Source organism: Mustela erminea, chromosome 9, assembly GCF_009829155.1.
Source record: "Mustela erminea isolate mMusErm1 chromosome 9, mMusErm1.Pri, whole genome shotgun sequence".
Lineage (NCBI taxonomy): Eukaryota > Metazoa > Chordata > Mammalia > Carnivora > Mustelidae > Mustela > Mustela erminea.
The window spans coordinates 61,478,550-61,491,199 of NC_045622.1; the positions used below are offsets into that span (position 1 = coordinate 61,478,550).

General features: G+C 35.6%; 1 protein-coding gene across 5 annotated transcripts in view; it reads left to right on the forward strand.

The window, feature by feature from the left end:
* Nucleotides 1-12,650, forward strand: part of DNHD1 (dynein heavy chain domain 1) — a 76,595-nt gene that overhangs the window by 6,863 nt on the left and 57,082 nt on the right. For all 5 annotated transcript variants that reach the window (XM_032358905.1, XM_032358906.1, XM_032358910.1 and 2 more), the window contains 3 exons: nucleotides 4,729-4,932; nucleotides 5,009-5,119; nucleotides 6,793-6,949. In XM_032358905.1, coding sequence (XP_032214796.1) covers nucleotides 4,729-4,932; nucleotides 5,009-5,119; nucleotides 6,793-6,949 — 472 coding nt within the window. The remainder of the gene's footprint in view (nucleotides 1-4,728; nucleotides 4,933-5,008; nucleotides 5,120-6,792; nucleotides 6,950-12,650) is intronic.

Sequence of the window (12,650 nt, forward strand, 5' to 3'; positions counted from 1 at the left end):
ATATATTATTATATATTATATTAAGTATATATATACTTAAAGGTTTTATATATATTTTATATATAAATATATATTAAAAATATATAAAATTTTATATAAAAAAATATATAATATATATATAATTTTATAAAATTATATATATAAATATATATAAATATATAAATATATAAATAAAATTTTATATATAAATATATATAAAAATATATATATTTATATATATATAAATTTTTATATAAATTATATATATAAATATATATTAAAAATATATAAAATTTTATATAAAAATATATATAATATATATATAATTTTATAAAATTATATATAAATAAATATATAAATATATAAATAAAATTTTATATATAAATATATATAAAAATATATATATTTATATATATAAATATATATAAAACCTTTAAGTATATATATACTTAATATAATATATAATAATATATTATATTATATTATATATTAATATAATATATAAAAAATAAAAACTTTAAGTATATGTACTTAAAGATTTTATTATATACATACATGTACATATGTATGTATATAATAAATGTATGTATGTATATATATGTATATATAAAATATATATAAAACCTTTAAGTATATATATACTTAATATATATGGAGCCTATGGAGCCTGGATCGGGCTCCATCCCAGGAGGGAGGATGGAGCCCAGCAGGCAGCCTGCTTCTCCCTCTCCCTCTGCCCCTCCATTTGTACTTTCTCTCTGTCAAATATATATATATATATATATATATATACACTTAAAGATTTTATATATATAAAAAATCTTTATATATAAAATCTTTAATATATATATATATACACTTAAAGATTTTATATATATAAAAAATCTTTATATATAAAATCTTTAATATATATATATATACACTTAAAGATTTTATATATATAAAAAATCTTTATATATAAAATCTTTAATATATATATATATACACTTAAAGATTTTATATATATAAAAATTCTTTATATATAAAATCTTTAATATATATATATACACTTAAAGATTTTATATATATAAAAAATCTTTATATATAAAATCTTTAATATATATATATATACACTTAAAGATTTTATATATATAAAAAATCTTTATATATAAAATCTTTAATATATATATATACACTTAAAGATTTTATATATATAAAAATTCTTTATATATAAAATCTTTAATATATATATATACACTTAAAGATTTTATATATATAAAAAATCTTTATATATAAAATCTTTAATATATATATATATACACTTAAAGATTTTATATATATAAAAAATCTTTATATATAAAATCTTTAATATATATATATATACACTTAAAGATTTTATATATATAAAAATTCTTTATATATAAAATCTTTAATATATATATATACACTTAAAGATTTTATATATATAAAAAATCTTTATATATAAAATCTTTAATATATATATATATACACTTAAAGATTTTATATATATAAAAAATCTTTATATATAAAATCTTTAATATATATATATATACACTTAAAGATTTTATATATATAAAAAATCTTTATATATAAAATCTTTAATATATATATATATACACTTAAAGATTTTATATATATAAAAATTCTTTATATATAAAATCTTTAATATATATATATACACTTAAAGATTTTATATATATAAAAAATCTTTATATATAAAATCTTTAATATATATATATATATATATATATATATATATTTGACAGAGAGAAAGTACAAATGGAGGGGCAGAGGGAGAGGGAGAAGCAGGCTGCCTGCTGGGCTCCATCCTCCCTCCTGGGATGGAGCCCGATCCAGGGCTCCATCCCAGGACCCTGAGATCATGACCTGAGCTGAAGGCATACACTTAGCTGACTGAGCCACCCACAGCCTCCTAATTCCAATATATTTAAGATACAATGTTATGTTGGTATTTGTCCTTGATATTGATTCATACTCAGAAAGGAATTTATTTCTTTACTTTCTTAGAGTCTTCACTCAACTGTCACATCTTCACCCTCTGCCCTCCCCTGGCACTGCCAACTTCCTTTGCCTATGCTTTTTTTGCCCTCTCATTTATTATATTTATCATTTTTCCTCTCCAGTATAATGAGAGCTCTTTCAGGGCAGGGATTTTTGTTTGTTGTGTTTAACAATGTATCCTGAGGGTTTAGAACAGTTTGGCATAGAGTAGAGACTCAGTAACATTTGTTGAATGAATAAATGAATGAATGAGTGATCCATATTTAGAGGCAGTAAATGATGAGTTCAGTATAGAACTTGCTGTGTTTCATTAATGCATAGAGTTTGAGATTTTTTGGAAGCAGATGAATACTCTCTAGCATCACTTAATACTCTAACTGATCTGAGCCCTTTGAGGACAAGGACTATGTAGTAGTTATTTCTATGTCCTCAGCTCCAATTACAGTACTTAGACAGAAGGGAAACTTGATAAATGGTTTAACTAAACTCTGTAAAGTCTTAAATAAAAAGAAGAGAAAAAAACCAACTTTAAAAAAGGAAAAAAGAAAGAGTAGTGTTCATTAAGAAGGTCATAGAGTGGGGAGCCTGGGTGGCTTAGTGGGTTGAGCCTCTGTCTTCGGCTCAGGATATGATCTCAGGGTCCTGGATTGAGCCCAGCAACAGGCTCTCTGCTCAGTGGGGATCCTGCTTCCCCCTCTTTCTCTGTCTGCTGCTCTGCCTGCTTGTGATCTCTTTCTCTGTCAGATAAATAAATAAAATCTTAAAAAAAGGGATCTTTACAGTTAAAAAAAAAATAAGCTCATAGGGGAAGGATCCCTTGGGAAAGCCTGGGGTCAGTTGTGATAGGAGGCTATACTGTGGGAAGCTAAGCAGCCCAGTGGTTAAGAGGGGTGGCTTGAGTCAGGGAGATTTGGTTTTAAGTCCTGTATTTTTCCCTGAACTACCTTGGAGAAAGTTGTAACTCCTCTTTGCTTCAGAAGAAATAGTTTGGGGGAAAGAGTACTTGGGAAAATCTAGTCACTTTGTCAGAAAGGAAACAAAGCTTTTATATAACTTGATTAGGTGAGTTTATTCTGGTATCTATCTAAATGCTCTTTTTTTAAAAAAAAGATTATATTTAATTATTTTGAGAGAGAGAGCACACAAGGGAATATGAGCTTGAGGAGGGGCAAGGGAGAGGGAGAGAATCCTCAGGTAGACTCCATGCTAAGCTGGGTGCCTGACGCAGGGCTCAATCTCACAATTTGAGATCAGGACCTGAGCCAAAATCACGAGTTGGACACTTAACTGACTGAGCCACCCGGGCTCCCCTGAAACTAAATTCTCTTAAGTCATTTACTTAGTAGTGTATTCTAAAAGGCTAAGAAAAGAGAGAGAGGAGGGACATTTTATCTCTTAGGCATGATAGGCATAATACTTGAGACATAATAGCTTTTAAAGGACTCTAAAATACACTTAATGCTTAAAAATATTATTGGTTCCAAGTTATGAAGATAAGACCGCAAAATAAAAATTGATAAATGCTTTATTGAATGTGCGCAAACATAGCAGTATGCTAACGAGTCTCCTGCAACTAGATACAACTATTGTATAGCTGCATATAAATGCCACTTAGTATGGGATGTAGGTGCATTACACTGAAGTAAGAGAACTGAGTAGGATGTTAAGATGGCTCTGGAGTGGAGGTACTTCTCTGGGTCTCTAGGGTGAAGTTGTCCTCTTGATTTGTGTGTGTCTAGTCTTCTAGTTGCCCCCTGTTTTTCCCCATTCTCATTTACTTCAAACAGCACCCCCTAGTGATCTCTGCATGTTATTTCAGTATCTAGAGATACATATTTTACCATTTCTAATATGTACTTTTTTTCACATTTTAACATATCTGAAATTGTGATGCATCTTACAGATTGGTGGAGTATCATGCTGGCAGCATTTTAAATTTCAGTGTTTCATTAAAAAAGAATGCTGCGTCTTACAACTGATGGCATCTTAGATTTGATAAGATGTAAAGTATCTGGATCTGGAGATATGAACTCCTTAGAACTGGCTAGGTGCCCTTTTCTTTTTTCTCCTCTATCTTTGGCTTCCATTTATTCTTTTTTTTTTTTAAGATTTATTTATTTATTTGAGAGAGAGATAAAGAGAAAGCGTGCACAAATGTGTGAGTGCCCCGGGGTGGGGCAGAGGGAGGGAGAGAGAAACTCAAGCAGACCACCCTGAGCAAGAAGCCACACTAGGGCTCAACACTGGGGCTCAACACCAGGGCTCAGCACTGGGGCTCAGTGTCATGACCCAGAGATCATGACCTGAGCTAAAACCAAGAATCGGGCACTTAACCAACTCTGCCATCCAGGTGCCTCTAATATTTGTTTCCTTAAGTGGCTCAGTCAGTCAGTTAAGTGTCTGCTTTCAGCTCAGGTCATGACCGCAGGACTCAGCCCCATGTTGGGGTCCTTGCTCAACGGGGAGTCTGCTGCTCCCTCTGCCTCTCCACCTGCTCATCCCCTCTCTCTTCTGTACTCTCTCTCTTTCAAATAAATAAATAAAATCTTTTAAAAATATATGTTTCCTTTTTTAGTTTGAATGTCATTCTGCTCCCTTTCCCCTCTTCCTGCTCTCCTCTGTCTTTATCCCTGCCTCCATGCTTCCCCTCTCCATCCTTCTTTGGTCCCTTCCTGAAACCTTGCACAAGTTCCCAGGGCTCTTGCTGATTAGCCTCTTTTTTTAAAGGCCCTATGACCTGGTGGTGGTGCCACCAAAGAAGGTGAACCCTGAGCACTACATCTTCTCTCCCTTTGGTGTCCTGCACATACATCCAGTGGAGGGCAGTGAGACAATGACACTGGGGACCTGGCACCGCCACTCTGTCCTCTGGCAGCAGCTCCAGTTCATTCCATTCTTCAAATATTGCCTCTTATATAAGGCCTTGGCCCGGTAGGTGATGCTGGTATGGGATGTAGGGACAAGGGCTGCGGGGAGCTATAGCATGTCACTGCCCTCTGATCTGTAGTTGGAAGAGGAGTATGACATTACAGCGGCTGCACCGGTGCCGTACTTTCCTCGGGAAGCATCTACTCTTGGCTGTGCCCCACTTTGGAGCTGGGCTTCTGCATATTAGCAGGTATGGTCTTCAAAATACACTGTCAATAGATGTCTTAAAATTATTTTTACAAAAAAATATTAACACGTCCCTTGTAGAAATTTTGGAAAATACAAAAAAGCACGAAGTAAAAAAAAGCCTTTGATCTTAATCACATAACTAACCACATAACTAACCACAACAGACATTTTGTTGCAAATCCTGCTAATCTTTTTTTCTACCACCTATACAAATGTGTTCATACTTGACATATTGTTAAGTAACCAGGTTTTTTTTCTGAGTAATGTATTCTGAGCACATCTTTGTGTAATTGTATATTCCTACATCACATTGCCCAGATCACACAAGTATTAACTACTGGATCTGGTGATATACCTTAGGTGTTTGAATGCAAATTCTCTGCCCTTTCCATGGTATCTTTTGGATTCTTTTTTTTTTTTTTTTGAGGGGGTTATCTTTTGGATTATTTTTTTGTGGGGGAGACTTAGTTATTCCCATTTTCAGTACTTTTTTTTTTTTTACTTTTCCTGCACTCCTTGGCCACTTCTAATTATCTGCTGTGATAGAAGTTGCAAGCTCAAATATCTACAGGGGCTGAGCAGGACCTATGGAAGAAATGCAGTGGGTTAGGTGCAAGACATTAGGGAGTGTGGGGCATGCAATTTTGAGACTACATCTAAATAGGACAGCCACTACTCAAATCCAGGTGACTGTTAACACTGGGAAGATGGGTACAGCATGCCAACTGCCTTATTTTTTTTTTCAGGATTTCCTGGAAATATATATTTTGTTTTAAAGTGTTGTAACTTTACCTATTTAACTCGAATTTTTATTTAAACAGTGGGCTGGCCAACTCTTAGTGGAACATATGAAAACATTTTCAGTCTGAATTTGACCCACAGCCTTTTTGCAGTTTGCAACCTTTGCTCTGGGGATCCTCCAGTCTGGCCTAATCGTGGTATAATTAAAAACACAAGGGCTTGGAGGCTGGACAGATCTGAATTTAAATCCTGAATACCGACTATCCGAGCCTCATTTCCTGATATGAAAACTAGGGATGAAGATTTCTATTACACAGCTATAGTGAGAATTAAGTGAGATTGTAAATATAAAATACCATGTTCAATGCCTCTTAATAGGTATTGAATAAAATGACACCCATTATAATCATCCTCTGCTTGTTGGGGGGTCTTTCTTCTTCTTCAGGTATTTTTAGAGATGTAGAGTTCTCGGGGTGTGGGGGAGGGTAGTGGATAGTGGAGGCAAATTTTCTTAGGGATAGTCAGCCCATGGAGAAGTTGGAAGTTTGTCACCTTTGATTCTAAAACTCATCTGTTCATCTAGATATTTAGGGCCCTTAGCTTTCCCTATTCCAAGGAAGAAGCCTCTGTAGTCTCTCCTCCTAAATCAGACCTTGGGATCATTTGATTGTCTCCTAGCAGAAAGGTCGCTTAGTATAAGCATTTGCCCACACCCCAAGCCTTTCCCAAAGAATTCCCCAGCCAGCAACTTCCTCCGCTTGAATTCTTCCAAAGAGCTCTCTAGAGGAAGCTGTCCCTGGAGGTCACCAGGAATAGTATAGTCTTTCTAGACCTTTGCTTATTCTGAGGTGAGCTGGGCTAGAAAGAGGTCAAAGGTGTTCAAGGAAAGAGAGCCGAGATGCCGACTCTGACCAGTTTAGCCCTTGATCCCAGGCTTCTGCAGGAGCTTCGCTCTGTACCCTGGCTCCCCCAAGACCAAGATCGATGCTACGAGCTGCTGGACCTGCAACAGGCTCTAGCCAAGGAGAATCACAAGGCTCTGCGGCTGCTTTGTCGCTGCCTGCACCTGTGCACATCCATCCTGCAACTGGTAAGAGGCTCCAGCTTATCATGAGCCTTTTCTCGAAGGTGGCTTGCCAGAGTTCCAGTGTCCTCCTGGCTTAAGCTTCTCCTGGGATCCCCCGTATGGCCTGGATGCTGCAGTTGGCTCACAGCCAGGGTCGTGTGCAGCAACAGCAGTCTCTGTTGTGGGGCAAGTGGATTGATTATAGATGGGCAGAGGCTTGGACTCAGCCTTTTCCCTAAGGGTTGGTCATGGCCTTGAGCAGGGAGGAGAAGGAACGTAACAATAATTGTTCTTCAGTTGTTTGTGTCACGGGCATTAGGGAACCTGAAAGTTGGAATCTGGATCTTTTATGCCGCTGGTCTTATCTTAGAACCTATCTTGAACCTTTGGCAGGCCCCTGAGGCTGGTAGAAGCATCTAGTGTCCTTCCTGATTATGCCTACTCTGCATCTGTGGTACATGCCCCCTGCTTGGGTTCCTGGAGGCCCTGCCGTGTGATTCTGTCACTATAGTTTGTTGTCTGTCAGGTGGGGCTGGATATTTACACAGTTCTCTGGCTGATCACCATCTGCAGGTTGTCTAGTTCTGAGAGAAGGGACCCACCCAAGTTTTGTGAACTTGAGAAATAATGTAGAAGAGGCCCCTTGTAGGGACTTCCTACAGGGAAATGGCCTTCAGCCTCCAGATAGTAACAGTTGGACCTGCCATTGCACTGAGCTTAACAGGGCAGAAGTTGGGGGCGAACTCTTCCACAGCCTTGTTCTACCTCCTAGTTCCTAAATCCCACCTTTGTTTCAATGTTACAAAACTCGTTATAATTTTTTAATAGTTAGTAGTTTATTTTGTTAATTAAGGTATAATTTACATGCAGTAAGCAAATTTTAAGTGTGCGGTTTGTTGAAATATTTGCATATATATACATCCATGTAACTGCCATCACTCAGATCAAGATATAGAGCATTTCCAATATCTCAGCAAGCTCCTTGGTACCTCTACTGCCAGTTCCCCACAAAGGTAACTACTACTCTGATCTCTGTCACCATAGATTCATTTAGTCTGATTTTGAATTTCATATAAATGGAATCAGCATGTCTGGCTTTTTTTTCCCCCACTCAACATAATCTTAGTGAGATTTATACATAATCTTCTAAGTAATGGTGGTTCACTTTCTTGTATGTTATGTAGTATTTCCCTCTATGGATGTACCACAATTTATTTATTCTCCTATTGATGGACATTGGAGTTTGTTACAGTTTTTGCTATGATGATTAATGCTGATTCTTTTTTTTTTTTAAAGATTTTATTTATTTATTTGACAGAGAGAAATTACAAGTACACTGAGAGGCAGGCAGAGAGAGAGAGAGAAGGAAGCAGGCCCCCTGCTGAGCAGAGAGCCCAATGCGGGACTCGATCCCAGGACCCTGAGATCATGACCCGAGCCGAAGGCAGCGGCCTAACCCACTGAGCCACCCAGGCGCCCCATTTAATGCTGATTCTTATACATATCTTTTGGTGGACATAATCCCTCATTTGTTTGTGGAGTATGTGTCCAGGAGTGAAATTGCTAGAATAGGGTATATGTATGTTTTGAAGTACGAAACAGTTTTCCAGAGTGGTTGTGCCAGGTTTTTATTCTCCCAGCAATATAGGAGATTTCCAGTTGCCCTAAGTTCTCACTAACACTTGGCATTGTCAGGGTTTTTAATTTTAGCCAAACTGGTATACAGTGGTATCTCATTATCATTTTAATTTGTGTTTCTGTGATCTCCAAGGTTGTTGAGCATATTTTTGTATGTTTATTGGCTGTTTTGGTACCTTCTTCTGTGAAATGTCTTAACTCTTGCTCAATTTTTAACTGGGTTGCTTGTTTTTTTCCTATTAATACGTAGCAGTTCTTTATATATTCTAGATATGAGTCCTATATCAAATATATGTGTTATAGATATTTTCTCCTAGTCTGTGGCTCAACTTACCCTTTTACTATTTTAATGGTGCCTTTTGATTAGCAGCTCTTAATTTTCTTGAAGTTCATTTTATCAATCTTCTTTGGTTGGTGCCTTTTGAGTCCTAGTTTAAGAAACCTTTGCCTACCCCAAAGTCATGTAGATATTTTCTGGTGTTCTTCTAGAACTTTTATTACCTTATCTTTCATATTCAGGTCTATGGTACATTTCAAATTAATTTTTATGTATGGTGTATTTTTTCCTATTTATTGAAGAAACTATCCTTTCCCCCACTTAATTGCATGGTGTCTTTTTCTTAAATCAGATGACTGTATATGTGTGAGCCTGTTTCTGGACTCTTTTCTGTCCCATTAATCTATTTATCTGACTTTTAAAAATTTTTTTTACTTAAATTCAATGTAGTTAACATATACTGTGTTATTAGTTTCAGGGGTAGAATTTAGCTATTCATCAGTTGCATATAATACCCAGTGTTAATTACATTATATGCCCTCCTTAATGCCCATCACCCGGTTGCCCCACCCCTCCTCCCCATCTCCCCTCCAGCGATCCTCAGCTTGTTTCCTGGAGTTAAGAGTCTCATATGGTTTGCCTCCCTCCCTGTCTTTTTTCTTTTTTTTTTTAGATTTTTATTTATTTATTTTACACAGAGAGAGACACACACAGCAAAAGAGGGAATACAAGCAGGGGGAGGGTGGGAGAGGGAGGAGCAGGCTTCCCATCCAGCAGGGAGTCTGATCATGACCCTACTGGAGCAGCAGATGCTTAACGACCTAGCCACCTAGGCACTTCCTCCCTCTCTGTTTTCATCTTGTTTCATTTTTCCTTCCCTTCCCCTATGTTTATCTATTTTGTTTCTTAAATTCCACATATAAGTGAAGTCAAATGGTATTTGTCTTTCTCTGACCGACTTATTTTGCATAGCATAATACATTCTAGTTCCATCCATATTGCTGCAAATATATTTTTGTCAGTGTTACAAAATAATATCTTAATTATTGCAGCTTTATGGTATGTCTTGGTATATGGTACTATAAGCCCTATAACTTTTTATTATACAAATTTTTATTATACATTTATTATACAACCTATGCTAGGTTCTTTGCATTTCCATATAAGATTTAGAATCAGCTTATTAATTTCCACAAAATAATGTTACTGGGATTTTTTTTATTGGCTTGTTTTAAATTTGTAGATTAATTTGAAGGAAATTGATGTCTTAATAATATTTCACTTTCTTATTCATAAACATGGATCTCTTCATTTATTTTGATTTCTTTAATTTCTCCTACTAAGGTTTTATAGGTTTCCTATAGAGGTCTTAAATATATTTCATTAGATTTATTACTAGATATTTGAAATTTTTGTTGCTATCATAAATGGTATTTTTAAATGTTATTGTTTTCTAATAGTTGCTATACCCTATACAAAAATTAGTTCATGATCGATAGAAGATGTAAAAGAAGATGGATAAAAGATATGAAAAGAAAATCCAAAAAGCTTCCAGAAGACAATGTAACATTTTTATTATCTTGTGGTTTCTTAAACAAAATTTTAAAAAATGCAAACCATAAAAAAAATCAAGACATTTATTTATATTACAATCAACTTTTTAAAAAGCAGCACAGAGTGAAAAGACAAGCAAAGGCAACATGTAGAGCCACTTTTCTGTGCTGTTGTGTGGGCTTGAATGGAACTTGTCCCTGCCGGCAGTCACCCCGGAAGTGGGGGCTGATGGAAGGGAAGGGGAGGATGGGTCATCCTCCCACCGGTGACTGAACTGTTACAGAACCAAGCTTGTCTCTTTGCTCAATAAAAGCATGCTGCTCCCCATTAAATTGTAGCATTACTAAATAACTAAAATAGATTTGAAACATTAAATAAATAATGATATAAAATATGAGAGTTTGGTAGGCAACCTTTATCAATTTTTAAGGATGTTTCCATCGATTCTTAATTTGCTAAGAGGTTTTATCATGAATGAAAGTTGAAATTTGTCCAGTGATTTTTTTTCTGCTTCAATTTAAATTATTACGGGAATTTTTCTTTTACTCTAATATGGTGAACTGTCAGTGTTAGACCACCTTTGCATTACTGGGATAAACCCATTTTGTTTCTTTCTTGTATGACTTTTTATTTTTATATAAGTTCAGATTTATTAGGAGAGTTGCAAGGATAGTAAAATAAACTCTCATCTACCTTTTACTAAGTAGTTTGTTTTTCTCACTTATCATTCATGCTTATTCTTTCTCTATGTATGTGTACATTATTTTCCTGAACCTTTGGAGAGTTTTAAGTTGCAGATTTTTTTTTAAAGATTTTATTTATTTATTTGACAGAGAGAGAGATCACAAATAGGCAGAGAGACAGACAGAGAGAGAGATGAGGAGAAGCAGGCTCCCTGCTGAGCAGAGAGCCCCATGCAGGGCTCGATCCCAGGCCCCTGGGATCACGACCCGAGCCAAAGGCAGAGGCTTAACCCACTGAGCCACCCAGGCGCCCCTAAGTTGCAGATGTTAAGTTCCTTTACCCTTAAATATGTTATGTGTTTCTCCTAAGAACAGGACATTTTCTTCCATAACTCTAGTATAATTATCAAAAATTAGAAAATTTCATTTTGATACAATTATGCTATCTAACTCACAGTCCTAATTAAAAATTTGCGAGTTACTCTAAGAATGTCCTTTATTTCTATGCTTTTTTCTTGTTTCAGGATCCAGCCCAGAATCCTGCATTGCATTTGGTGGTCACTTCTCCTTATTCTCTTTCCTATGTCACAGTTCCCCTGCCTTCTTTTGGTTCCTTGTCTCATCATGGGACAGCTCTATAGTTGGGTCTTCATTCCAAGGCTGCCTCTCTCACCACATGAGACCAAGAACAACCTTAGCTGTGCTCTTGGTTGGCAATTTCCCCTTTCCTGTTTTGCTTCCTGCTCTCCCTTTGAAGCTTCCTGAAGACCATTCCTTCAATAAATCACATTTCCCCAAATTTGTGGGGAACCCAGTATAAGAAAATTATATTAGACCAAGTTCATTCATTCTTTTATGCAAATATTCTACAGCCACAATAACTTAAAATTTTTTTATCTGTTTTTTTAAAATTTAAATTCAACTAACATATAATGTACTATTTGTTTCAGGGGTACAGGTCTATGATTCATTAGTGTTACACAATTCACAGCGCTCCCCATAGCACAGACCCTCCCCAGTGTCCATCACCCAGCACCCCCATCCCTCCCACACCCCTCCACTCCAGCAACCCTCAGTTTGTTTCCTGAGATTAAGAGTCTGTTATGGTTTGTCTCCCTCTCTGGTTTCGTCTTGTTTTATTTTTTTCCTCTCTTCCCCTTTGATAACTTTTCTTATCCACTTTATCTTTCAGTTTCTGAGAGATATATGTTAAAAAGCCCCCCCTTTAACTATAGATTTATTAATTCTCCTTGATGTTCTTTCATTTTGCAATATGTATTTAAAAATTGTGTGTGCGTACAGGTTCATAACAGTGTTTCTTGGTGACTTTATTGCTGCGAAAAGGTCTTCATTCTTGTTACTTACTACCTTTCTACTAGAGTTCTACTTTGATGTTAACAGCATCAAGCATTTGCTCCATCTCTTTTCCTGTTTGTTGTCAACTTTCCTTTGTTATTTTGTTTCCTGAAAAACATTACGTCTGAGAGTCTATGTCTTGCCATAGGTTTATCTCATTATTATGGTTACTGATTGGATTTGATTATTTGATTATTATGATTACTGTTGGGATCTG